Raw genomic sequence first — 27739 nt, forward strand, 5'->3', positions numbered from 1 at the left:
GATAATCTATGCAAAGAATTGATGAGTTGAAATTCTGGAAATTCTGCTTGCTCCAGAATGCCTCTAAAAGTTCATGTTGAATCTTAATATTTAACAGAATTGGAAAACTACTAATACGCAGTGAATTATCACGTTAAATTAATTTCAACCTTAAAATTTAATTAAATTGTATTTAATGTTTATCCTGGCCTTGCCTAACTTTCTGATTGGTAATCCAAGTGCTATTGAAAAGATACACGCAGACAATGTGGAATCTCCGTTTGCTTTGATCATATTGAAGAGTTTACCGAGGTTCAAGGTAATGCAAGGGTGCAGCTTGGCACAAGTAAATCCTACATTCAGGAAAGGTAGTTCCTTCCTCCTCTACATATCTTTTGATGCCCTAATTATCTCAAGGCTCCTTTCACCCAGTCCTTTCACTTTCAGCAGCCATGATAGATTGCTAGAGTGTTGAATTCTGTTTTTCTCACTTAGTGGCTACATGTTTCTGCTTAGTCTGCCGGACATACTCCCCCTCTATTAGCTCACTGCCAGCTTTAGGGCAAATCACCCTTGCTCCTCAGCACACCAAGCCTTAATGGGGAAGCCCTGCCAAATTTGTTCGGAAGGAGTTCCCTTTTTTTTTTTGTGCCGCCAAGAATCTGCATCACCATCTCATCTGTTTTTCTATCTCAGCTTGTGCTGTTCTGGCTGGTTGTTGTTTTTCCTGGCAGCATCAAGTTTCTGACTATTGTGCTAGATTTTGTACAGCACTGTTAGGATCAACCTTGTTATATTTATGCCTGGCATATGTGAATATACATTTCTTCTTGGTAGCAAGATAGATAGATAGATAGATAGATAGATAGATAGATAGATAGATAGATAGATAGATAGATAGATTTCCTATCTTTATTTTATTTACAAATAAGATGGTGAGCATATCCAACACATTTTCTTCCTTCTGTTTTCCCCACAACAACAAACATGTGCGGAAGGTTAGGCTGTTCATGGTGAAGGTGGGACTTGAACTCAGGATCTCCCATTTTCTAGCCCGAAGCCTTAACCATTACACCAATTCTTGCTTGCTTTTTGGAAGGAAGGACCTGATTACTCCTAACCAGATCTAATAATTACCAGTATAACCTCAAATTTTAGTCTGAATCAGATTTACCTAAGAGGCATTTTTGACACAGAGGGCATGCTGCATATTAGGCTAAGAAGTTGGGCTTTTAATGATTAAATCGTGTAATGCTGAATTTGGAAATTAGTAAGTTCCATGAAGTTCAAGTGCAAGTTTACCACAATAGTGTCCCAGCACGTCACATCAGCATGCAAACATGTTTGCCTATTTTTCTCTTTACTTCAGAAACAACTTACCCTACCATGGTATCCCTTCAGGTTTGCTGCAATTAGTCTTGGTAATTCTGGGTGTGACAGTCCAAAGGATAATATATAAGCCTATAATATAAAGCCTGCTTTAGACATATGCAAAAGAATCTTAGCTGCTTCTAATTGTGTGTGAAATTCTTTCCTTGCCAGTAACCTGTGTGTGAATTTTTCCAGACACGGTGATTAGGACAAGAGATTTGTGCAATCTTTGTGTAGATTCGCACACTGGGACGGTTAGAAATCTAGCAAGCTTTGCGAATTCAAAGCCTCCTTGTTAAGCAAAACAGAAACATCAAGATAACATGGTCTTCTTTTTAGAGAAAGGTATCCTTTTCCAGTTGGGTCTCTAGTTAGTAAACAAAAAGATTTCTTAGACATTCTTGTTATGGGTGGTGATGAGCAAAAGCTTTCACTGTGTTTCGTTTTGCTTTTATGATGTTTCATAAACAGATTGAAACAGATTATTTTGTTTAACTTGTGACATTTAGTAGGAAATATTTGATATATCTGCAGTATATTTTTGGCTAAATCCAAATGAGTAATTAAGAGTGGAGAATATACAATTAAATTTTTGGAGACATTGGAAAATAACCATCTTCAAAGAGTTCCTGAGGAGTCATTTGGGATTTTGCTTGTGATGAATGGCTTCATTTACATATACCCATGGCTCTTAGGCCACTTGAAAAATGGAGGAAATCCATAATTAGCGTAGATGCTACTTAAATGGCTTGGCAACACATGACAGCACTTCTGTGTATTTTCTGACCAGAAGAGCCGGGCATCTTTTTTTTCCTTCTTATGTTTGTAGGGAAAGGAGGAAGAAGTGTCTTGGTCAAAGTCCTTAGTGGGGAAATAGTATGTCAGTTTTGAGGTGTGGTGCTTATCTAGAGGAGTGGTTTGGAGAAGTGACATCAAAAGGCTCCACACCTTCATTGGCTACTCAGGATTCACAGGTTGCTCCGTGCTTCATTTAGCATCTACAGTGTCTGGCTGAGATGATGAATGATGCTGATCTGGGAAGAGACGAATACCCTGGAGAACCTTCCAGTGTTTGGTGAGGATGCGGTGGGTTTTTCTGTAAGAAAGCAAGGTAATTTTCATACAAAGGCCCAGAAGAATTTTGAGATGTTGACTTTGAGGCAGAACAAATCTTCTTGTGGAAATGGGAAGGAAACTGGAGAGAGAGAGAGAGAGATGAAACTAATTGCAGTGGATTGTATATGGTTCCTACACAACACAGGCCTGTTGCCACTTGTTTGTCTGCCTGCTAAACCTCTTAAGGGTTTGGTGGAGAGCATGTGGCATGGCAGGGCATGTACCGGTACTGTGGAGAAAATGTGTTTGAGTTGTGAAATGCTGAGTTCCATTTAAGATGGTGAACTTTTCCCAGACTAGCTGGAGATGGGGGAGTTGTAATCCAGCAAATGGCTGTTAACAGGGGATTGGAATCAGAAAAGGCTCCAAGTAGGTTTCATTAGCAGCTCACTTTTAGGTTCTGAGTGTGTTGACAATTATGTCCCTCACTGCTGCTTCATGGGAGATTTATGATCAAAGACCAACCCATTTTAATAATTTTCATTTTAACAAAGGCAGCGTATGATTGTGATGCTAAACATGTTTTAATACATCTGGATTTTGTTCAGATAGATTTGTATCATTTTGGGGTTATTGTTTTATTTTTGCCCTGGGTCAGATGGAAATAAGGGAAAGAACTATTTAATAAATAGTTTGAAGCCATCAGAAATTAGACATGTACCTTTCCATGTGCAGCCATCTTTTAACAGCAGGCTAGATCATTTCACGATAAAATATGTGTGCTGGTTCAGAATGTAAATAGTGTTTCTTATGTTTGTGACAACATCTGTTTCAGGCACTCTTAGGATCTGGGTTTGTGTAGGAAGCCAGCAGAGCAGGCAACCTCTTTTTCCCATTAGCCTGGTGTGTTCTGATGCCTCTGATATAGACTAGAACCCTAATCTAGAGGTCACTAATGCCCATTGATTACAAAAAATTAAAATGGCTCCTTAGTTATATAACTACTGCATCTTGAGATACAGAGGAACATTTCACAGTTTTAAAATAAGTTTTTTCTTCCCTCAGAAAATTCCAGGTTCTTGGATGCCCCATATCCTGGCAGAGATGAGGGAGTCCCAATTTAAACTGCCCTGAGCATGAATGTCTCAGAATATTCAATGAGGCAGTTGCCTGCAACTTTAATCAATGCTCCCTGTATTTTGGATGACTGGAAGAACATGGCGCAAACTCCTTTGGATGCTTCTGCACTCCTGAAGACTGGAGTGCTGAACAATGTCAACAACAATGCCTCTTCAGGGCCCTGGAGAGGCCTGAGGAGCACTTCTCTTTCTGCGGCTGCCTCTCATTCTAAACTAAGCTATCTAGAGCAGGTTCTCTTGGAGATTGTGGAATCCGAACGCATGTATGTGCAGGATTTACGAAGCATCATAGAGGTGAGTGCGATTAATGTGCCTGTTGGGCTGTGTACATCACTTCACTGCCACACCGTAGATACCTTAAGGTCCTCCCTTCATCTAAATTTGCCACTGAAGTCTTCCTCTAACCAAGAGGGAACTTGGTCGTCTAGACTGGAAGCTGGGAAGAACTGTAGAACTTCAAGCTGCTTTCATTTCATTTTAAAAGTACTCCCACTGTGTGTCTGGGCAGTGCCTTTATGCCTTCCTATCAGCCATGGATTTCACTGTTCCCTTTCCACATAGGAATATAGTATCCTGGCCATTTTCCCACACAGTTTCGTGGAAGACCTTTTGCCTGTCATGTCAGATTATGTGAAAGTGATGCATTGCGGGTAAATGATTTACCTCATGATTTAAAGCTCCCGCAGTGATTTTTCTGCTAATCTGCTATCAGGAATACTATATGAAAAGGAAATGGCTTCTTGATAGAAGTGCCTGGGCAGAGTGCAAGCATGAAAAATTGTCCAGTGGGAGCTATGATCAAGGGAACATAAATTCTCCCCTGAGGAGCTGGTTATCAGGGTACCACCCCCACAATTACCACAATATTGGGTCAGAACTCGTGGTGGTGGTCTGCCCTCTTTTCTTGCTTCCTGTTTTCATGATGATGCTCATGGTGTAATGTGACTTGGCAGAATTACTTGGGGAAGATCATAGATACTCAGGAACTGTTGTTGCGGCCAGAACAAGTCAGCGCACTCTTTGGGAACATTGAAGACATCTACGAGCTGAACAGGTGAGTATAACACATAGTCCTTAGAGCTTCCCTGTCATTTCAATTGTTGCTCACTTTACACAGTTCACCTATAAAGGTTCAGTCCTCTCTGAAATATAAAGCATGGCAGGAAAAAAGCTACTCCCATAAAGCTCTGTACCACCACTTCAACCCATCCAACTGAGACAGCCTTGGGTGATGCAACAGTTATTGCCTTCAGCTAGTCTTTGCTGTCACTGATTTAGGTTTCTTACTTTCCACCAGATTTAAACAACCAATCTATACAAAGAGAGATTATGTCTCCTTTTACTTTGGCTTATTAAAAATAAAAGCCAAGCTAGATGTTTCACCAACACCCAGGAATCAATCAGTTTGGTTTGGTTTTGTATATTAGGCTACTACAGAGTTTGGTACTCATGGTATGGTTTGCATATAATGATGAACCTGAAAACACGGCTTGGTATTATGTGTGAACCAGAAATGGTTCAAACAGCCTTACTATAGTGAAGAACAGCATCTTCTTACCATGATTGGCTAGAAACTCCTAGAGCAGAGAAGTAAAAGTCTTCTTTGTGTGAGTAGTAAACTATAAGGAACCAAAGGAGCAAGGGGCTGATTGAGCCCAATTTGCTACTAGGTGTTCCATGCCAACTTTGCAAATCTGCTTCCTCTCCTGTGTTTTATTTTTCTTCTTAAACTTCTAAGTCCCTAGGGCAGAAATTACCTCATTACTTTGCATCTATCAGAAACTTAGTACAGTAATTCTCAGTTTAGGACCCCAAATTTATTAATGTTAACAGCTATACTATATAAGTGGCTCCTGAGTAAGAACCAGCTGGTTGTTCAGCTAGTGTGTGTCCCCTCTTTCTATATAACATCTGCCTTGTGTTTTTGGTTCCTTTGACAGTGGTGGACAGGCTTCCCTTGTGCAGGTGGGTACTGGGCCCAAACCCATTGCATGGCCTGCTGTTCTGCATTTAATTCTGAAACTGCAGTGTATTAAGGGGTTGTTTTGAAGTTTGTCTCCAGCATGTCCCTGTTTGCTATGTGGATGTATGTATAAGTGAGGGTGTGTTTTCAGTTTCTATCACATGTTTTTTTTTAATCTTGAGTTGACTGATAAATTATTCTTTCTGTTTCAATTTCTATGCAGTGAACTACTGCAAGAACTGGATAGTTGCCACAATGACCCCGTTGCTGTGGCGCAGTGTTTTGTACAAAGGGTAAGCAGATAAAACTGATATTACTTTATGCTCATCTCTGATTGTGCATAATTGGGTGGTTCAGCACACCCTTCTCTGAACGAATGCTTTGTCACCCTTCACTGGGTTGCTTCCATTAAAGCAGAAGTCCACAGGCCCTGAAGCAGCCTGACATAATACCACTGGGAAGCTGCATTTCAGGACTTTTGGCTCAGAAACAGGAAGGGAAGGATAGGGATGGGAGTACCACATCTTTCAGAAATGAAACACTTTCTCTTTCTTAAGAGGCTTTCTTAAAATCACTAAAAGCCAAGATTGACCATCTGCTCTGCTGGGTGAAAGAATTAGCGGCAGCCTGGCGGCTGAAAATTTTGCCCAGCTATGCATCAAAGAGAACAGGGGTTAGGAATCCTTAATGCTCTCTGAGCTTGCTTGTTTTCTTGCAAATGTTTCCTTACCCAAATGTGAGGTTGGTGCTGGTTATCTGTGCTGGACATCTGGCAGAAACATTTGTAGAACGGTTGAACAGGGTGAAGTGAACCTGTTTTATGGATCTTTCTTCTCTTTTCCCAACAGAGCCAAGACTTCAACATCTACACTCAATACTGCAATAACTATCCGAAGTGAGTGTCTTTTGCAAGGCAAAAAGGGGACGTGATTTCGTGAGAACAGGGACAGCCTCATTCTCTCTATGAACGGAATCTTTTTACATATGTTGTAAAATGCTTCTGGGTCATCGCTGTGTATGCTAAGAATAGTTTGTATATCGGACAAAGATATATTGTGAAAGTATATTTAAGTCATATTCAATGACAAGGTGCCTCAAATCTTAGAGTTAACTTTTCCAGCTTGTTTTGAGGGTCAGCAATGCAGTGTCAACAGGCATCCAGATTGCTCCTCTAGATAAATTAGAGTTAAGTAAATTCAGCTATTTTACCTAAATTCCTGAGATTATGGGCAATTGGGTTAGGGAATGCACCCACATCTTTGGGCAAGATCACATGATAGTGCCCAGAGCCCTGACTAAGTGAGGACTGATAAGTAACTATTTGTAAGTCAAGGACTCCCTGTACAGCCCTCATCCTTCAGCTGCTGATTCATTGGGCATTTCTGCATAACCACTCTTTCCCACAAATACACAGAATCATACTTGGACCATCGCAGAAGTATTTCACTGCTGAGAAACCTTGCAAATTGTCCAGCACATATTTTGACTGATCAGTGAGGGAGTGCAAAACTTTTGCACTCCATCAAACAGCCCAGTCCCCATCCTTGACCTACCATGCTTGTTTTGTGGTGAGGGGTTAACACAGCCACTCAGTATGGAAACAGCAGCACCATTTCCAGTGGTACGGAAAGAACGAGGAAATAGCACTCAAGTGTTGTGACGCAAAAGCCAGTTGAGCTAGAAATTCCCCCGTGGGAAAATGCCAACCCTGCAGCTCCAGTGGGAATACTGTCTTTGTAGCATTTTCTCTCGAGCAGCAGCTGAACTAGAAATTAATTCTGCTCAGTTACAAAAGATTGCCCCAAGACTAATAATTAGGTGGCACTGAATATACACAGGGACCTGTTAATAATTGTTAGATCTGGCCAGAAGTGGTTCCAGATTCTTTCTGTAAAAACTTTGCAGGAATGGTTGATTTTATAAATCTGGAACAATGTGTAGTTGTTGATCCAAGAAGCGGTGCTTTTTGTGGGCTTGTGTGGCAGCTGTGTGATCCCAGCCAAAGAGAAGGAGACATTAAGGGGACGGCAACAAGAAGTAATTTGGCTGCCGCTGGTTATCCTCTGGCTCATTGTTTTATCCCCTTATTGCAGTCCTTCACTTGCTACTTTGAGCAGATCTGTCACTGCATCCCTCAGAGAATACAGGCAGTTGTCTTCTTTGATGCCATTCATTGTGTATCGGCTTTAACTTTCCAGCTCTGTGGCAGCTCTGACTGAATGTATGAGGAACAAACAACTGGCCAAATTCTTTCGGGAAAGGCAGGAACAAATCCGGCACTCCTTGCCCCTTGGCTCCTACCTTCTCAAGCCTGTCCAGCGCATTCTCAAATATCATCTGCTTCTCCAGGTAACACAGACTTTCACAACAGGTTGCTTACGTTATCTGATTCTGAAGCTTTGGAATCTGTTTTAACTTTTTTTTAAAAAGTGTGAAATGCAGTCTGCTTATTTTTCCTAAAATAGTAATAGCTACCTCTACAGTACCCTGTTCCAGGAAAGGCCATTTCTCCCTTAAAGAAGTTTTGGTTGATGTGGTATACACATGGCGATATGTAGAATTAATTTCTACAATAGAAAGAGCTGTGATTCATACCCCCCATTGCTTCTTGATTGGAATTCTGGAACATGCATTACATGAGACTTGAAAATTGAAAGATGCATTTGATCCAAACGGCACTTGACCAGCTGCTACAGAGGAAAATGGATTTAGTCATGTAATAGCAATCTTCTGCGTATCTACCAGTAGGTTTGTGAGCTCAAGTCAAGATTGCTGGTCTTAACCTAGAAAGCTCTGCAGAGACCATCATTTACAGCAGGAGTGTCAAACTGGATTTCTTCAAGGGCCAGATTAGCATTGTAATTCTCCTCTGCGGGCTGGTGGAGGGGAGGCGGCAGCAGGGGAACAGTGAGGGGTGAGGGTGGGGCGGATGCCTCCTGCACCACTCTGCTGGCTGAAAACAGGCCGCGTGGCCTGTTTTGGGCCTGTTTTCCGGCCAGTTTTGGGCCTGGTTTTTGGCTTAGTTTGGGCCTGGTTTCAGCCAGCAGTGCTGCAAGAGACCTTAGAGGGTGAAAATGAGGCGCAGGGTGGCCGCATGCAGCCTGTTTTAGCCACCAGAAGCACCGCAGGCCAGTCCTTTGATATTTCCAGGATTTAAGCATCCTGACCTGCGGGCCTTGAATTTAACACCCCTGATTTACAGGATTGACTCTTTCCTCTGGCCTTGTGAGTTCATCTTGAGAAGGACTGCTGAAGCTTCCTATCCCATACAATTAAAAGCATGGTACTCAGAGGTGCACCTTCTTGGTGGCAGCCTGCATTATGAAAGATGCTGCCTCTACCTGTTTGCCTTTTGCAAAGCAGTCAGGATCATTACATACCAAAGAACTTTTGGTGCTAATGATGGACCTGTAATATTCTTTTTAAGTTGATTTGTAATTATCGTATCCTACCCTATATTTCTTATAAATCACCTTGAAGAGAGCAAGTATGTGATTAAGGCACCAGGCTAGAAATGAGAAGCCAAGAGGTCTAGTTCTACTATAGGCACAAAGACATCTGGGTGATCCGTCACACACTCTGACTCCTAGGAAGCAAGCAATGATGAATCACTTCTGAAGTCTTGCTAAGAAAATTGTAGTGACTTGTCCAGGTAGTCATCAGGAGTCAACACTGACTCAAAGGCTCCAAAAGAGAGAGAGAGGGATTATATAAAGATTCTGAAGAAAGAATATATAAAAAGAAGGGTTGACTTCTCATTGGAATCAAACTTATGTGAACCTACTTAGAATGGTATGTATTGAAATGTAAGAATTCCTTACCTGTTTTCCAGACAGGAAGGCAATCTGGTTGAAACATCAGTTACCCCACTGATCACTGGAGTTGATTTGTTTTCTAGAAAATTAATAAATACCTATTGAAAGTTCTTCACAGAAATGCATAATGCTCCAGGCTAACTTTTTGAGTATGCTTTTCTCCTAGGAGATAGCAAAGCACTTTGACAGAGAAGGAGATGGCTATGAAGTGGTGGAAGAGGCAATTGCCACCATGACTTGTGTAGCTTGGTACATCAATGACATGAAGCGGAAGCATGAACATGCCGTGCGGCTGCAGGTATTGAGAAAGGAGTGTCTTGAGCCTGATCTTGCTTTCAATCTGAAACATAGATGGTAGGTAGTTGTAGTAGCTTCAGTGTAGTAGGGTCAAATATGTTCATCCCTCTGAAAATTCAGGTGCTTACACAGTTCTAAAGAAACTCAAATATTCATGATACGATGTAACCTTAGAATGATGTAACCTTAACGAGGAAAAGTAAAGTACAAATGTATAACTGCTGTCAAGAAAATCAGAATTCTTTTCTTTAGAATCTCCCATTTCCTTTTCTTTTCCCCTTATATTTTTTCTCTTATTTACTTTTCTTCATTCTTCTTTAATTCAAAATATGTGCTGATTTTAATTCTGTTGAAAAATTTCTTCAATAAATTGCTGTAAGATTCAAGCAACTTGTTAAAAAAAAAAACCAGCCCAAATATTTTCTCTGAGCTCCTTCAAATGGTTCTTGATAGACTTGCAAGCTTTTCCAGTCTGCTGTCCTCCAGTTGTTCTGGACTCATTCCTATGACCACCCTTCCCGGCACATTTGGAAAATCACCAGGATACTGGAGGGCTAACATATAAAGGCATTAAATTTTCCCTTGACTTTACAGGAAATCCAGTCCTTACTTATCAACTGGAAGGGCCCAGACCTGACAACTTATGGTGAGCTTGTCCTAGAGGGCACATTCCGGGTACATCGTGTCAGGAACGAGAGAACATTCTTCCTTTTGGACAAGATCTTGCTGATAACTAAGAAACGGGGTGATCACTACATATGCAAGAGTCACATTCCAGTAAGCGGGACATCCTTTCTGCTTCTCTTTTGCATTAGAAATGGGTGTTTGTTTGTTCTGTTCTTTTAAAATGAGATTGAGAATTTGATAACTAGGCCATCAGGATGAGATAGAAGAAGCAAGAAATGGTGAAAAGACTGACCTTTGTTGGCTAAAATTTTCTTTCTGACAGCTGAAATTGATGTGAATTTATAATGCCCTGTAGAGGCCCACAAGACCAACACCTCTGCCAGGATGGGTGTTTTTTCCCCCCTTCCTCCAATGCTGCCTTTTCATCACATGCAGCCCTTTCCCCATCTAAAAAGCCAGAAGTGTAAAAACGAGGCTTTTCAAAACTCATACTCGGTGGAAAGGATAAATTTGTTGTCCTTGAAAAAAATGATATTTATTTGTTATCTGCTGCCTATCTCACTATGAGGCTACTCGAGGTAGTTTACAATAACGAAAAGGAAGAAATGAAAAGAGTGTAAACAAAAGTAAGATAATAGAACAATAAAATAAACTATGAAAAAGAACACAAGAATACAACAATGTAAGAAAGATGGATGAGTAGACAGCAGAAAACAAGAGGGGGCAGGTGGATCAATGCAGCAGCCACCTCTGGGTATATGCGCGCACACACACACACACACACACACATATACAATGCAGATACACACGTGTGTGTGTGTGTGTGTCTTATTTGCATTACTGTAGAGATGGTGAAGGCAAAGTTAAAGATAATTGCTGTTCTAGATGAATATTATTATTAAATTGTTAATTTAATGATTAAACTAGTTAAGTATGTTATTGTTATTTCCTCCTAGCCAAAGATACCCTTCTCCAGCCCTTCTTTGAGTGTCCTTGGCTTATGCTTCAGTACTATGCAAACTGCTTAAATGTAGTGCAAAGACTATTCCCAGCCCTAGTGTAAACTCTCTTGAGCTAAAGGACCCTAACCCTTTCTTTTTCTGCACTAACAATACCACCCCATTTTAAAAGGACATAACACCCACAACAGCTTTTTAAAATTATGTACAAAGTAAACCTGGCCGTGCACTTTTTTGGCCCAATAAAATAAAGATAGCCTTAGTGTCACTTTTAAGTGTTATTTGTCTGGCCTACAGTGTTCCTCTCTGATGCTGATTGAGAGCACACGGGACTCACTTTGCTTCACGGTCACCCACTACAAGCATAACAAGCAGCAGTATAACATTCAGGTGAGATGAAGACCCATTGATATAATTAGTGCGTGGACGGTGCTTGGTGAAGGTGATGGGCTTGAAGCTCAGGCTGGACAATCTGCTTGCAGCAATGTTGGCAGAAGTGAGGGAATTAGAAAAACCCGCAGAAAAGGCTGAGAAAATAAGTAGTTATGGGCTTCTGTGTGGCAAATGCAGGGATCAGACTGTGTTTGAAGAAAGAAGGTGTAAGGTAAGCAATAAAAAAACCAGCTTAGGGTTGGAGTGCAGCATCACATGATAAGAGCACATTGAGATAATCAATCCATAGGAATGAAATTTGAATTATTAAATGCAGGAGAAGGTAGGGTTGGAAATAATGAGCAGATATAGGGGGGGAAATGTACGCTTTAAGCAAAAACAGCAAAGAATAGGAAGATTCAGAAGGCTGAACTATGGTAGGATCACATGTACACCAACTGCCTTTCAAACTGATGGAGTGTACTTCTGTTACCAGGCCAAATCAGGAGATGAGAAGCGGGTTTGGACTCACCACCTCAAGCGCCTGATCTTAGAAAATCACCATGCCATAATCCCTCAGAAAGTGAGTGGGTATTGTTTCCCCTTTGCCCTAATGGTCTTAGATACCAGAATTTTTCTGAAGCACTTTGGTCACGTTCCCTAGGTGTTCTGCACTAGAACTCCCATTGTCCCTAGTCTATCTGGCCCTTCGGATTTAAAGTCTGATGGCCTGGAGGACACCATGCATATTCTCAGATTTTATCAGATTTTGTGCATGTAGAAGGGAAGTAGTGAGTGAGAAGGGTGATACCTAAATTTGACAAACAAACAAAATAGCACCTAGTGAAATCATTGACCATGCTGGCTGGGGTTGTTGGGAGTTCAGTCCACCTGGAGACATCTTAGTCATCCTATGTATTTTTTCCCTGAATCCTTTTAGTTATATTTACCCTCTTTACAAATCTTTGAAAGCCCAATGATAATTTCTAAACATAAGAATTCTTCTAAAAGGGATGGGGAATATATCTGTGTGGATGTTGGTGCTTAACTGCATTAAAGGTTAATGCCTGGAGCAGGAAAATTTGTCCTTGTATTTTTTATTTTATTTTTGCACATGAAAATTAAGTGGAGAGAAATATGTCCTCTTCACTCCCTGTCTCTCCTTTGGCGATGACAAAGGGTTGGAATATCTTTATTTCAATATCATAGCTTTGTTCCTCTGTTTGTGAACCTCAACCACTAAAAGCAATTCTACCTTTTCTTCAGGCCAAAGAAGCCATCTTGGAAATGGACTCATTCTGTAAGTTTTCCCTCTTCTTGTCTCAGATGTCTGTTTCCTGTTTTATTCTTCCTGTCCATTGCATCATCAGTACAAGCAGTCGATAAATTTATTATAACACCCCATCTGGAGAGGTTAAGTTCAGTATTAAGGGTTAGATTATTTCATTAATTTGAGGGAATTTTTACAGGATGGAAAAAGCAATAATAAACAGAATGTGAATCCATCATCCCTTATAGCTATTCCAAGTTCTGTCTCCTGTAATTTACCGGTAATATCTTTGTCACTGTCTTGGCTTCTTTGTATGATGTAATATTAAGTGGATTAAGAGTAAAATGGTACTTGTTCTTGTAAATCAGGAGGTAACATGGGCTTGTGTTATTTTTAAGACCCAGATCCAGATAGTATTAGATTTCCATTCCCTCATGTGTCATTCTGGTCACACATAACAGACATAATTGAACATGCGTCTACTCCTTTCAGATCCTCCTCACTTCAAATACAGCCCTGAGCACTTGAAGAAGTCCTTATCATGCCAACAGCCTGAAGATATCCTTAAACGGAATCGGTCTGGACGTCGACAATCAGGTAAATTGTATGGGGGTTCAGGTATGGGGATATGCAATAATGTCGAGAAGAAATTGTTGCTACTATGTCCAGGGAGTGAACGTTGCAGGTCCTGCTGCTGCAAACTCTGACCAGAAGACAATTGTGCAAAGATCTCTGGAAGGTTTAGATTACAGGTAGCCCTCGACTTATCACTTAGCGACCATTAAAGTTGCAGCCTACCTGCAAAGGGAATTTATGACTTGGATTCAAAGGTCTAGTGATCAGGCTCCCTCTGTGGTCACATGACCAAACTTTGGATGTTCAGCAATACGGCCATATTTATGACCATTGCAAAAAAAAAACAAACCATCACTTCTGGGTGTTGGCAAAACTGTGCCCATAGCAAACCATTGGTTTACTTAAAGGCTGGTGCAGAAATGTTGTAAAATTGTGTCAGTCACATGACTGACCTGTTTTACAAGCATTACAACTTTCAACTGTAATGGGCAAGCTCCATTATAGTCATATGTCAAGGATTACATTTAGAACTTTTTATTTCCGTTAGTGAATCCTCCAGTCTGTTTTGGTTTGGGATGTTATTAGGCTTTTTTATATTTTGTTCTAGAACTCAGTACAGCTGACAGGGAAGTTTCTTTTGCCAAGATCCAATGACCTCTGGCACATCTCCTAGACAGAGCAGGTGAGGAGTATAGATTTGTGTATTTTGGACGCTTCCCTGGGAATTTTCCCTTGATGATGGGGTACTCTTTTATCGCCTCAGTTTCTGAAGCATGGTGATTTAGCAGTTGAGATGAGGTTACTAAAATGAGTTGGGGTAAAGTGCAATTTTACAAAGAACAGAGAAAAGATTTAGAGACACTATGCCAATGATCTTCAGCAACAGGCATGAGCTTGAGAATGGCCCACAAATCTTTATGGTCTCTCAGCTGCATGGTTTGTCCAGCAGTGATGTGTCATACATCGTTGTACAGGCATCATTGTACATCGTTGTACACTCAACTTACAACCACAATTTAGTCCAAAATTTCTGTTGCTAAATGTGACAGATATTGAGCTTTGCGCCATTTTATGACCTTTCTTGCCACCAGTTTTTAAATGAATCAGTGGAGTTGTTAAGTTAGTAACCTGGTTGTTAAGTGAATCTGGCTTCCCCATTGACTTTGCTTGTCGGAAGGTTGCAAAAGCTGATTACATGACTCCGGGACGCTACAACTGTCACAAATGTGAGTCAGTTGCCAAGCGTCCTAATTTTGATCATGTGACCATGAGGATGCTGTAATGGGTGGGAAAAACAGTCATTAAGTCATTTTTTTAGGGCCATTATAACTTTAAGCGGTCACTAAATGAATTGTTGTGAGTCAAGGACTACCTGTATTAGCTCCAAAAGATGATCTTGCAGTCTGTTGGGAATTGGAATGGCCAGAAGTCCTTAGCATATCATGTGATTGTTATTAGTGCTGCCTAGGAATTTCTTACTAAGGTTTGAAATTAGACCATTTAAATCGAGATGACACAATATTTGTCTGCATAATATCTGAGATGAAAGATAATCTGGTCCCTGAACAATCTCTCTTCCATCTCTAAAAACAAGGATTTAGCAGCTTGCATTTTCCGACATTGTGAAGAATTAGAATGGGAATAAATATCTTATTCTTGTTTTGATTGGTTTGTTCTGCAAAACTAATTGATCCTAATTGAATATATGTTGGAAACGGGAGACTTTTGAATCAGGACGGATTAATTTCCTTGGGAAAATGGTGATTCAGAAAATGTTAGGAAGTGGTGAATTGACCTGGGAAGCTGCAGGTTATATCCATAACTGAGCTAGCCAGAAATGGAGGGATCCAGCAAGTAAATTACCTCAGAAGTAATTTTTATTTTTTGGAAATGGAAATGTTTGGGCTGGGCTAGTACCCTTTAATCTGTTCCAACTCATTTCGGGGTAGGGGGTGGGTAGGGGATGTAAATAAAATTCCCTCTTTTATGAGATACTTTTTATTCCTCCATAATATTTGGGCCAAGTTTCTGTCAAAACCCAATGGAACAGAATAATTAGATAACATTTATTACATAAGTGTGGTTGTTGTATTTTGACTGTCATACTTTTGAGGCAACTTTACAGGGCCCTTACAGGAAATGAGCATGTTTTGCCTCCCATCTTTTGACCGAAGCAGCTGCTAAGTTAAGTTACTGGGCCCGTTTCCTCTCTGACTTGTTCCAGAGCTTGGTGTATTGGAAAACCTGCAAGTTACTACAAGACTGGCCAAGCTGGTTATGTTTTACTGAATGACATTTGGATGTTGTAATTTCTGTTTCAATATGCATGAGTATCTAAATTCCATTTGGGCCTACTCAGTCTCTTTACCTTACCCAAAGATGTGTGTGAGTCAAGCTTAGTTCAGTGCTCTGATAAAGGTATTGCAAAAGTCTTAACGTATAGATTTTAATCTTTGGTGGATGTGCTAGTGATAAAGGAAGCTGGCCCTTGTGGTTCAGCAGCCTGTGTGGGAGGGAGGAGAATTTTCCCATCATGAGATGATTTAGGCGAGCAAATTTGAATTTATCATATTTCTAGAATATTAAAGGAGGCTTAACATTGATTATTTTAAGAGTGACAAACCTATTGTCCAAAGGAACCAGTTGCCTTATCTCCATGTTTAGGCAGCAGCAGTGGTAGTTGTTGAATTTTTATTGAAAATTCAACAACACTTGCAGATGCTTCCTGTTGATTCTGGTTCTACCCCATCCTGAGCATGAAGCTTTCTAAATAAGGTGGGGCACCCACATATCCACATCAGGCTCCCCATATGAGAATTCTGGCAGGATTCCAGCAGTTACCCTCATTTAAATCATGAGTCTCGAGCCAAACTTCCAAAACTTCCAAATGATTTATAGGGAGTTAAAATGTCCGGCATTTCCTGGGTGTAGCCCTGAGGCACATAATTCATTGTCATTCTTGACCCTTGTGTTCCCCCACCCCCTGGGTGTATCGTAATTCGTATTCTCCAATGGGACACATCCATAGCCAAGAGTCATCAGTCATGGTCTCCAGTTAGAATTTTGCACGGCAGAAACTTCGGTCACCTAGTAACTATCTTTGAAAACTACTTATGGAATGCACTTTTGGTTTACAAGCAGCTGCACTGCTCCCTCCTCCCTTTCTGTTGGCAACTCTAAAAAGACCATAGAAATATTTTGAGTTGACAAACTCATCTTCAAATATATAGATGACAGGATTCAAGAGCCAGAGGGGGTGAAGCCAGATGATGTAGATCAGTTCTTTCTGTCACACTTCTAATCATATGAGAACCTCATGTGTGGATAGAACTGTTAAAATCTTGATTATCTACCCACAGTGACAGTTTCAAGAGGTTGATGGGCTTCCAGGGTAGAATGCCAGACTAAGCAGAACTCTGTTTTTTTTTTTTCAAAGACAACAAACATGGCCAATATAGGAGCCAGTGAAGGGATTGGGTCCTCGGACCTTCTTTTCATTACTGTGAGAAAACAGTAACAGATAAAAATTAAAGCCAAACAAACTGTTTGGCAAAGAAATGTATGAGCACTCTACTTTTCCATGCGTGAGCTTCCTATCAATGAGAGCTCCTTTTTATAACTTTCACTTGATGGAAAACAAGCATTGCACAAGAGGAAGGAAAGCATTCCTTTGTTGAGTATTTGGCAAGCTTTAAATGCCTCTTCATTTGGTGAACCGTTCAGCTAAAACCACTGGTGCTAACATCTTATGTCCTGTTCATAGAACCATACTGTGGCAAAACCAGTGCTGAGAAGCTCTTAGATGGACTCCACAACTCCACAGCTGCGGCAGGTCCTAAAAGTCGCAGAAAATCGGGTGCGAGCTCCCTTTAGTTTGGCATGTGGGTCTGCATCCAGGTGGTGTGGAATGGAAAGCAAAGGGCTGGAAAGCTTCCGAATTGGGTCCAGCATTTTTCTAGTGTAGTTTTGCGTGCATATTTGTGGCTGAACATACCTCTCAGTCCCTACCAGCAGGTTTAAGGTAGTTCTTACTCAGAGGGTTATGCATCCAGTACTTCACCACAATTGAAGTGGTTAATTCAGGTGGTCCTTGACTCACAACCATTCATTTAGTGATCAAATTTACAAGGACACTGAAAACCATGGCTTGTGACCAGTCCTCACACTTATAACCATCAATCACAGCATCTCCCATGGGCATGTAATCAAAGTTTGGGTTTTTACAACAGTTGCAACATCCTGGGTCATGTGAGATGGCCATTTGCAAGCTTCCCAGCTGGCTTCCAGCAGTCAGTCAGCGGGGGAAGTCAGATTCGTGTAACAATCACATGGTTCATTTACTGCAGTGATTTGCTTAACGGCTGTGACAAAAGGGTCATAAAATCAGACTTGACTCACCTCACAATCTCCTTGCTTAGCAATGGAAATAATGGACCTAGTTGTGGTCATAAGTTGAGGACTACCATACCAAACCTAACACGCTGAGAATTCCATTTTTCTCTTTTCCCTTTTTTGTAATGAGCAATTCTAGTTCTTTTGACTTTTCAAGATATAAAGGAAATGTTTCTTAATATATCAAGAACCCAAAAAAAAGGCCAAGCAGGGCTTTGAGCAGCTAAGAATGTAAAGCTTGACATTGTTGTGCACAAAGTTCTAGCCTTTTTGTTCTTTCAGGCTTTGCCTCTCCCACCCCCACCCTCACCCCCAAAATCCTTTTAAAGTTGTGGGTCTTTTAAACAGCAGAATGAATCCCTCAGTACAAGGAATGATTAGAGTCCCGCTATGGCATCGGCCACAGAGCTCCTTTGCCCTGATCCCGGGATGGCCTGTCTCCTGGGTGCTTAAGGTTATGTAGTTTTCCACATTGGAACCAGCCTTCATCCAAGGGCCAATTGCAGCGGGATCAAAGCAATTTGGCAGGAAATAGTATTTCCCATTGGAAAACGGAATAAACTTTCCTATATGTCAATACTGAAGTTGATGGCCCCATTGCACAAATATTCTTTCCCACCTGGCCATGGAGTTCTGTATCTCTAGGAACATTGTACTTTGGGCTGCCAGAGACAACAGAACCAAGGTCTCTCCTCTCCTTCCCTCCCTACTCCTCCCTTCCCCTCATGCTTATCTTGTGGAAGGTTCTCTACAAGGTCAGTATTCCTTCCAATCACTTAGATGCTCGCTAGATCTAGAGGCAGCCATGGGGCTTTCTAGGGAGCATAGCAGAGAAGATAAGAATCACCTCATGAAGACAGGGAGAGATCCCAACTTGCATCCATGGGGGGAAAGAGGCTCCTTGTTGTCCCACAGCAGCAGCAAAACTCACCACCTCTGGCTTCACGAAAGAGGACAGCGACTTTGGCAGCCTCCTTTTTGGGATACGGAAAAGAGGCCACTGTTAGGACAGTCATTTTCCATTTCCTTCCCATCTCACAGGCAGGACCCAAGCTTGTGGGGAAGAGAGCATTGTTGGCATTAGGTATTCTGACTGCAGAGTAGGGCCGAATTGCTTGAGGCTATTATTTTCGAGCATGTGCACGTGCTCACATAAGCCTTGTGATGCATTAAGAGTTCTGAAATCCAAGAACCTTTTGACCACTTGCCCTTTGGTTCACTTAATGCTGGTGGCTTAGAGAAGGCAATTGATGGTACTGTCTGAGAGGCATGTTCCTTGCCACCTGCAGGACGCTGGGGTGGTTCTCCACTTGGGTGCTTTAAGTTGTTGTCTTCTGGGCAGGCTGAGGCTGTGGGCTCTAGTTGGTGTTGGTGCTTTCATCCTCTGAAATGTCTTGGGTGCTCCTGTACTTGACACAGCTTCATTCACGCACTGATCTTGGAAATGTTGTTTTTATCACAGAGCCAACGAAACAGATCCTCAAGCAATTGAGTGACAAAGGTAAGGAAGCATTGCCTTTCCCCGTCTTCCCCAGAACTGGCTTGTAAATAGAAGCCATTTCTCTGTCATTAGGCAAAGTGATTAAGTTGGTGGTTTCTCTCTAGAATCTTCCCCACAGAATTGCTTTTACACATGGTTCTGGCAGCCGGCTTTGATTCTGAAGGATTCCTTGGCCTCTGATTGTTAATGGTGGGCATGGCCAGAAACATGATGATGTGGGGAGGAAGGAGTGGGGCCTGGATTTTCAGTATGATTTTTGGGTGTGCGCGCGTGCGTGTGTGCATGTGGAGGCAGGGCTTGGGGGGGATTGAAGAGACAACAGTGAATTTTGCCCTTATTTACAGAGAGGAGGAAATTGCATGGTTCCCAAGTAGTGTTTTTGCTGCCATATTTTGGCAACACTGTCTGGGGGTAGTATATTAGCTGTAAACAAATGGTGGAGTCAGGCACAGCTTGTGGGCTGCTGCACTCGCTCATTTGCCATTTTTTTTCCTCTTTCTAATTATAAGTCTCTTGTTAACGATCAAAGTGACTACCGAGATATGCCTTTTGCAGAAAAGATACATATATTCTTAAAACTTGCATATCGTTCATGTCTTCTGATTCTATGTGCCCCCCACCCCCCATGGAAAAGGGACACAGTAAGCCAGATGCATAACTGAGCAAGGAAATTAAACTCTGCCTTTTGTCCTCTAACTGTCGCCTTCCTTCTCTTTTTTATGGGCTGCAAATCTTCAGTAGGATTAAAGGTAAGATTCAGAATTTTTTGAAAAGGTTGGAAGACAGCTCCCCTTTTAAAGGAATGAAAAATCATGGGTGCCTTTTGGTGAGCCCTCAGTCCCTTAAAATACTTCTTAAAGGTTAATCCGACCTGCCAGTGGGAGGGCACTTACTTTTGCCCTAAGCCTAAGCCATGTTCTGTAGCTCTTGAAGAAATGGAACCATGGAGGAGAAGGGAAGAGAAGTCCTGCTGTCATAGCATCCCCTTGCCAAGACCTTTCTAAAGGACACCCTTGCTTACCCTCACTTCATATAGCATGCAGATAGTGATGGAGCCCTTCTGGAGTTTGGGGAACCCCCACAGATCCCCAACAGCTTATCCCAAGAGGAGGATCAGCAGACCCTTCCCCAGGAATCTTCTGAAGAGGTGGCTGAAAGTGATGGCAGTGAGAAGGAGACAGGGCTCGAGGAAGAGAATGGAGCTGAGGAGAAGGAAGAGGAAGAAGAAGAAGAAGAAGAAGAGGAGGAGGAGGAGGAAGAGGAGGAGGAAGAGGAGGAGGAAGAGGACAGGCTGGTAGGAACGGAGCAGGTGTCAGACTTTGCAAGCTCCTTGATGGCAGTCCTCCATTGCTGGCACTATCGGGCCAATACTTTGCTTTTCTCCTGGGGCAGCACGGTGAGGTGCCTGTTGAGTCTCTGCTGCGTCTCCTTTCTGCATGTTGGCTTAGTGCATGGCTTAGGCTGCGCTCCCTAAAATCTTCTAATCAGTTGGAACTGGACCAGGGGTTGGAATAACCAACTAGGGCCTGGACACTATCTCCAAAAGAGAAGCACTGCATGTAGGGCTCTTAACTATTAAGTGGCGCTACCAACTGACTTGGCATTTTACGCTTTCCATACAACCTAACTGGATTTGCGCTTGATAACAAAAGAGAATTATTGGATCAGTTTGCTTTGTCTCTGTTGAAAATCCATTTTTGATATATATATTTTGTCATGTGCAAGGAAAGTTCCACTACATTAATCATTCAGTAATGAGACAATGTTCACCTTTAAGTTGTCCTCTTGACAAATCCCATTCCATGTGCTTTTGGACCCTTCCTTGGATTCAGTACTGAAGGCATATATCATAAAGCATTGATCAGCCTGCAGATTAAAAAAAAGATTGAACTGTACAATTGCTAAATGTAGGATGTAAAACTGGCTACAAGCAGAATAAAGGTTGGTCTTAATGGCTGGCTGCAAACTACTTTGTGCCTGGGCAGCAGGTCAGCTGACATCCCACTGACATATGTTCTCCTTCCATTTGCTTGACTTACTGTTGTGTCCAGTGTCTGGAACATTAGTCTTGGGCCTGCATAGAAACTTTTGATCATTCTTGAATATATTTCAGTAGCTGGAGTACCTCTCCCCCCCCCCCCAGTTGTATACATGGGAACATGAATAAGACTAAGTTACACCAGAATGGTAATAGAGTCTGAATAGGGATATTTGGCTGCTCTTGTCTGATAATCCAGCATAAACACAATGATTCTGTTCTCTGAACCAACCATTTAGTCCTCTAACAAGATCATTGCTATTTTGGTTCAGGGCAAGGGCCACAAGACACAGGAAGGACCCAGACAAGACCACTCTTCCAGCATTAGAGAGAGGATTGTGGAGATTGTGTCATCTGTGCCAAAGGTAGGTGAATGCTGGGCAGATAATGCAGCTCTGATCAAAGCTTAGCCTATTAACTATCTCTGTTATTTGCATTATGTACAACACCATCTGGTCGGCAATTTGTGTTGGCCACAAGGGATGCAGCATGTAAAATGATTTACCTTTATATACTGTATTCAGATGAACCAAGGTGTAGATAAGTACATTTTTATGGCTTTGAAAATTCTGTGTCAAAATTAACAACTTTGACCTTTGAAGCACTTTCCTAGTAGCTAAATAATGTCGCATATTAGCAGTAGCAGTTAGACTTAAATACCACTTCACAGTGCTTTACAGCCCTCTCTAGGTGGTTTGCAGGGTCAGCATATTTCCCCCCAACAATCTGGGTCCTCATTTTAGTGACCTCAGAAGGGTGGAAGGCTGAGTCAATCTTGAGCCGGTAAGAATCGAACTGCCAAACTGCAGGCAGATGGCAGGCAGCAGAAGTAGCCTGCAATACTGCACTCTAACCACTGTGTCACCAGGAGTCATAATAGATAACCATCCAACTGTCATTACAGTAATTTAATTCAGGGAAGAATGAGTGAGAGACAGTTTGGTATAGTGATTAAGGCAACAGATGAGTTTTAGTCTTGCCTAAGGCACAAAGCCAGCTGTGTATCTTGGGCCAATAGCACTCTCTCAGTCCTAGGAAAAAGGCAATGGCAAATCACTTAGGAAAATTTTGCCAAGAAAACTTTAGGGACTAATAGAGTCAACACTGTTTTGAAGGCACAAATCATTGTCATTGAGATTCTCTCTCTCTCCATCTCTTTTCTCTGATTTTTTTCCCCAGGTTCGATCACCTATTGAGCTTGACAAGGTATTAGACATTTCTTCACAGAGGGAAGAATGTCTAGAAGAGAGCCCTCAGCATCCGGATCTAGATCATCATGGGCTTCTGGATCAAGGTTCAGATAACATGGAGTCTGCTGCAAATGTAGAAGAACTGAAGCCTTTGAGCAGTGAGGAGGAAGAGGAGGGAGAGGATGGTCATGCACCACAGTCCAGCAGCATCCTCCCCTTTTCTGTGCTAGATCAGGCCAGTATCATTGCAGAGCGCTTTGCCAGCAGCCTCTCCCGTCGCAATAGCTTGGTCCACGAGGAAGGGAAGGGCTACCTCACACCAAAGATGGCCAGCCGGAGCAGCAGCATTCTGAGTTTGGAAGGGGGCGAAAAGGCCGAGTGTTGCAACAACGGCTGCACGACTGTGGACTCTCAGAGTTGCAGCATCCTGCAAGAGCCCTCTGCTGAACCCTACAACGGTGCTTGCAACGGTGCAGTGCGGCCTGGTCTGGTTGAGGACCATTCTTCTTGTCGACGGAAGGAATCGATGTTGTCCCACCAGGACCGGCTGCTGCTGGACAAGATCAAGAGTTACTATGATGATGCTGAGCACCAGGATGCTAACTTCAGTGTCAAGCGGAGGGAGAGCCTCTCCTTCATTCCCAAAGGGCTGGTGAGAAATTCTGTTTTTCGGATAAACAGTCTTCCCCAGCCAGAGCCTGGGCAGGAGGTGCTGAAGAGGAAGAGACCGGCCCTCTTGGACAATAGTGTAGCAGGCAAGGCAGCATCCTTGATGCATTCAAATAGGCCTGGTGCTGTACTCCCGCTTCCCCATTTGGAGACGACCTGTGAGGAAAATCCAATGCCTATCACTGAAGCAGAGTTCAGGTCACCTTGTGAGATGATTAAACTCTGGGAGGAGATGGAGCAACCAAAGAGGACGGAAGACTGTAGGGAGCGCAAAGCAAACGGGGGCCTGGGCCAGACTGAGTCTTATTTGAAAGCCCGGCTAGGAAATCGGGAGAATGGCTTTGACTTTCATGAACCACTTCTTATCCTGGAGGACGAGGATCTTGGGGACATAGTAGAGGAGGAGCCAGTGGTGCCCCCTCCTGAGAACAAGGCTCCTGTGGAGCAGACCATGCCATCCGGATTACCCTGGAAAGCAGCTCAAGAGTTAGGGAGCTGTGATCAAGACCAGAGTTTCCCTCAGATGCCCCCTCACATCATGCAGCTGGCTCATCTCACGGAGGCTGAGCTGACAGAGAAAGTGAGGAACAAAGTCTACCAGTTGGCCCGCCAATACAGCCTCCGAATTAAGAACCAGAAACCACCCATGCGTAGGCGACTTGCTGAAGTAGAGGAAGAGATGCAGAGAAACACCTCCACTGGACAACAGGGAGTGGTTAAGAGAGAGAAAGGTATGTATGACCAAGAAGGCATTTGTGGCTATTATCTTAATTATAGCAATACCTAGAAGCAATGGTTGCTGAGAAAGAAAGAAAGGGAGATTATTGCTATTCGTCTGTTCCACAGGCTTGCCTGTCCTTACCTTAATGAAAGAAAGAAAAGACATTTTGCTCAAAGAAATGCTTTGCCTCTAAAAATTGTAGGCAATTGATCTCTTAGTGTATCATATTATGAATTTACTTTTATCGTACCTTTTTGTTTTAGTAGAATTCTCAGGCAGCTTGCAATATTAAAATCCTACCATATAAAAATGTAACATGGGGAACATTAGCACATTATAAGCAAAATGTTAACAAAATTTTTCCCTTGGCAATAGTGTAGAGTTTTGTCATTGCCTTCTATTGGGATTTCTTTTTGCCTTTCCAGCCTAGCTCAGATCCCCAGGATTTCGTTAATTAATCCTGATTAAATGCTAACCAAACCCAACCCGGTTTAGCTTTTTGAGATCAGCCAAGCTCAGTTAGGAGTTACAGGTAGTCCTCAGCGTATGACCACAATTGGAACCAGAATTTTCATTGCTAAACAGGTGGTTGTTAAGTGAGTTTGTGCCATTTTATTATCTTTTTTTTTTGCCACGGTTGTTGAATGAACGAGTGCAGTTGTTAAGCAAATTATGCAGTCATTAAATGAATTAATCTTCCTCCATTTTGGAAGCTAGCTGGGAGGGTCATAAATGGTGATCACATGAACCCAGGATGCTACAACCAGCATAAAATACATGTCACTTTCCAAGTGTTTAAATTTTGATTACGTGACCTTGGGGATGCCGCAATGGTTGCAAGTATGAGGACTGGTCATAAGTCACTTTTTCAGTGTGGTTATGACTTTGAATAGTGGCTAAATGAATGGTTGTAGGTCAAGGACTACCTGTATCACATAGTAGGTCGAACAAATAGCCTATTTAAAAGCCAGGTCATCGGGGAAATACCTGCCCCTATCTCTTTGAGAAGGGACATAATGAACTAAGATAGCAATAGCACTTAGACTTATATACCGCTTCATAGTGCTTTACAGCCCTCTCTAAGTGGTTTACAGAGTCAGCCTATTGCCCTCAACAATCTGGGTCCTCATTTTATCCACCTCGGAAGGATGGAAGGCTGAGTCAGCCTTGAGCCTGGTGAGATTCGATCTGCCAAATTGTAGCAGGAGTAGCTTGCAGTACTGCACTCTAACCACTGTGCCACCAAGGCTCTAGATCAGGGGTGTCCAACCTTGGCAACTTTAAGACATGTGGACTTCAACTCCCAGAATTCCTCAGCCAGCTTTGCTGGCTGAGGAATTCTGGGAGTTGAAGTCCAAGTCTTAAAGTTGCCAGGTTGACACCCTGCTCTAGATGCCACAGTTCAGGAAATCCTGGAAACTCAACAGTCTATGGAGATGTCATTTTGCTGGCAGCAGCATGAAGAACAAGATCTCTGATGATGGAGCAGAATAAATATATTGAGGAAGGATCAGACCTTTCAACATGCTGGTCTCAAGCCATTTAAGATAATAGTTTGCTCCCAGCTTATTTTAAAGCTTTAATTGATTAATTTTGTGGACAGGGATTTAGAATGACTCATTTGAAGTTTTGTGCATAATATCCTGCCTTGAACTGAACCCAGAAAAGAATTCTAGCCAGGGATTAAAACTGCAATAGGGATCTGAAAAAACAGAACTCTAGAAACATCTTGGATTCCTGTTTTGTGTGTCATTTGAAGCTTCTAAATATTGTTTAGAATCCCCATAAGATTGTATTTCAGGTTGTCCTCGACTTATGACCACAATTGGGACCAGAATTTCCATTGCTATCCTGTAAATACATGATTTGTGAGTGCACCTCCTGCTAATTAGGTAAAAGTGTTAGGTTGCAGGAGAATGAGCTTCCCAATTCCATTGAGTGGATTGGTTCAATAAATCCCCCTCTATTTGCCCCAACATTGCCTTATTCTGACTTTTTTTTTTTTGCTCAGGCCAAAAGAAGTCTCCCTTGTGTCTCCCCAACTATGAACAAATTGTGCTTCAGGAGGCTAGCTCACTGGGCCTTCTTTCCTCTTCCTCAACATGTCAGAAGTCCCCTAAGCGCTTCTCTTCCAGCAACAGCTCCGTCAGCCTATCTTCCCCCACCAGCTCCTACACCCTCTCTCACAGTCCCCTCAGCCCCATCATGACTGAGAAATTCGACTGGCCCGACGTACGGGAGCTGAGGTCCAGATATTCCTGTCAGGTGGCGATTGAGAAATGCAGACCCCCGCTAGTCAACAGAAGTTGTTCGGCACCTGAGAAAATGGTAGATGATGCTAAGATGCAGGCAGAATCCCAGGGCTCAAAGGTGATTGCAAAAACAGACGTAAAAAGCCAGCAATGGGACAAACAGAGCTGCAGGAGAAAGTCCTCTCTTGATTCCATCCCCAAGGGACTTGTCTGTGATATGCCAAAGGAATGTTGTGTCACAGCAGAGGCATCACTGGAGAACAACCAGCATGTGATTGTGATAGAGAAGTTGCCCGAGGGGACTAATAAAGCTAAAGCGGATGAAAGAGAGCCACAGATTCTCTCCTCTTCAGACCAAGAGAAGCTTTCTCCCAAAGAGTTGGTGGAGTGGTACAAGTCATATCAAGACTCAGAAGAACATCAAAGACATGAGGGCGATGTTCAGGAAGCATGGTGGGAGAAAACCAGCAGCCAAAACAACCTGGTAAAAAACTTAAGAGAGAAATTTCAGACCCTTAATTCTACCAGCTGAACGCCCACATCTCTTGTTCCCGTGCCATTAAATTCTCAAATCTCCACCTCTTCTTGGATTACTACTCAGAATTACTACTTGCCTGTTCCACATCATGCTTGAAATTTCTGGGAAGGTGCAACTGCCTCAAACCGAGGTGTTTTTTTTTTAAATGCTCTCTTTAAAGATCTGTGAACTTGAACATGGATCTGACATGCCACTGACACTGCACCAGGCAGGATTATTGGGCAGAACTCTTAATACATTTAGAAAAATCAGGGAGCTTCCAGTCAAAGCAGAGACAATACACATCAATCATCATTTGAATATGTACCTCCCTTCAGGAGGTGGTATATTTGGAAATTTTTGCTTTACAAAGCCAGAGCAAGATGTACATTGCTCAGTCTCCTAGGAAAATAAGTTATTGTTCTTTAAGGGTTTTTTAAAAGAAATTTTACTATGGCTTTGGTTAATTCCAGGCCTCTCAGCTTAGGAATACCCAACCTAATAGAGTTTGTATTTGAATCTATATGCATTGTGCAATAACCACTTTTGACCAGTGAATACAGCTTTGACCTCTTCAATGTTGCGGGTGGGATATAATTGGGGAAGTTTGCAATAACTGATTTTTGTACCACATTTCCTATGCACAAAAAATGCTACAAAGTTGATTGGCAACTCTTGAAATCAATGATCTCCCCAAGGCGAGCAGTACCAAGGACTGACACTGGTGTATTAATCCATTGGGGTTCTAAGCCATTTCAAGTCACTTCATTACTTCATTTTAGCCCATCTTCTTAGTATAATTTGTCTTGCATTAAAATACCTTTTGAGCAAAGAAATCCTATGAGGTAAGAAGTTCTCTTCCTATTCCAACATAAGGAAATAAATGGTAACCACTCCAAGACTGAGATATTTTCTTTCTCTTTCCAAGGCAAGTTGACAGTTTGCATCCTACGGATCCATAGCCTCTGTCATAACACCACCTTTTTTTCTCTGCCATTGGAGCATTGTTGTTTGAGAAGCAGTGGTTGTGAATCT

General features: G+C 42.2%; 1 protein-coding gene across 1 annotated transcript; it reads left to right on the forward strand.

Annotated features, from left to right (window-relative positions):
* Positions 1-2431: 2431 nt before the first annotated feature.
* PLEKHG3 (pleckstrin homology and RhoGEF domain containing G3) lies at positions 2432-27603 on the forward strand. The gene is given in 18 exon segments (XM_087965866.1): positions 2432-2436; positions 2762-2835; positions 3472-3839; positions 4499-4599; positions 5732-5801; positions 6357-6403; positions 7707-7857; positions 9490-9621; positions 10215-10397; positions 11504-11596; positions 12075-12161; positions 12845-12878; positions 13341-13445; positions 19279-19325; positions 20354-20713; positions 21628-21720; positions 22535-23945; positions 25947-27603. Coding segments are annotated over 18 exon segments (4134 nt in total). The 3' UTR covers positions 26720-27603.
* Positions 27604-27739: the final 136 nt, after the last annotated feature.

This window comes from Notechis scutatus, chromosome 1 (genome assembly GCF_049901735.1).
Source record: "Notechis scutatus isolate UNSWTSFEM ecotype Mainland chromosome 1, rNotScu1.2, whole genome shotgun sequence".
In the NCBI taxonomy this organism is placed as follows: domain Eukaryota; kingdom Metazoa; phylum Chordata; class Lepidosauria; order Squamata; family Elapidae; genus Notechis; species Notechis scutatus.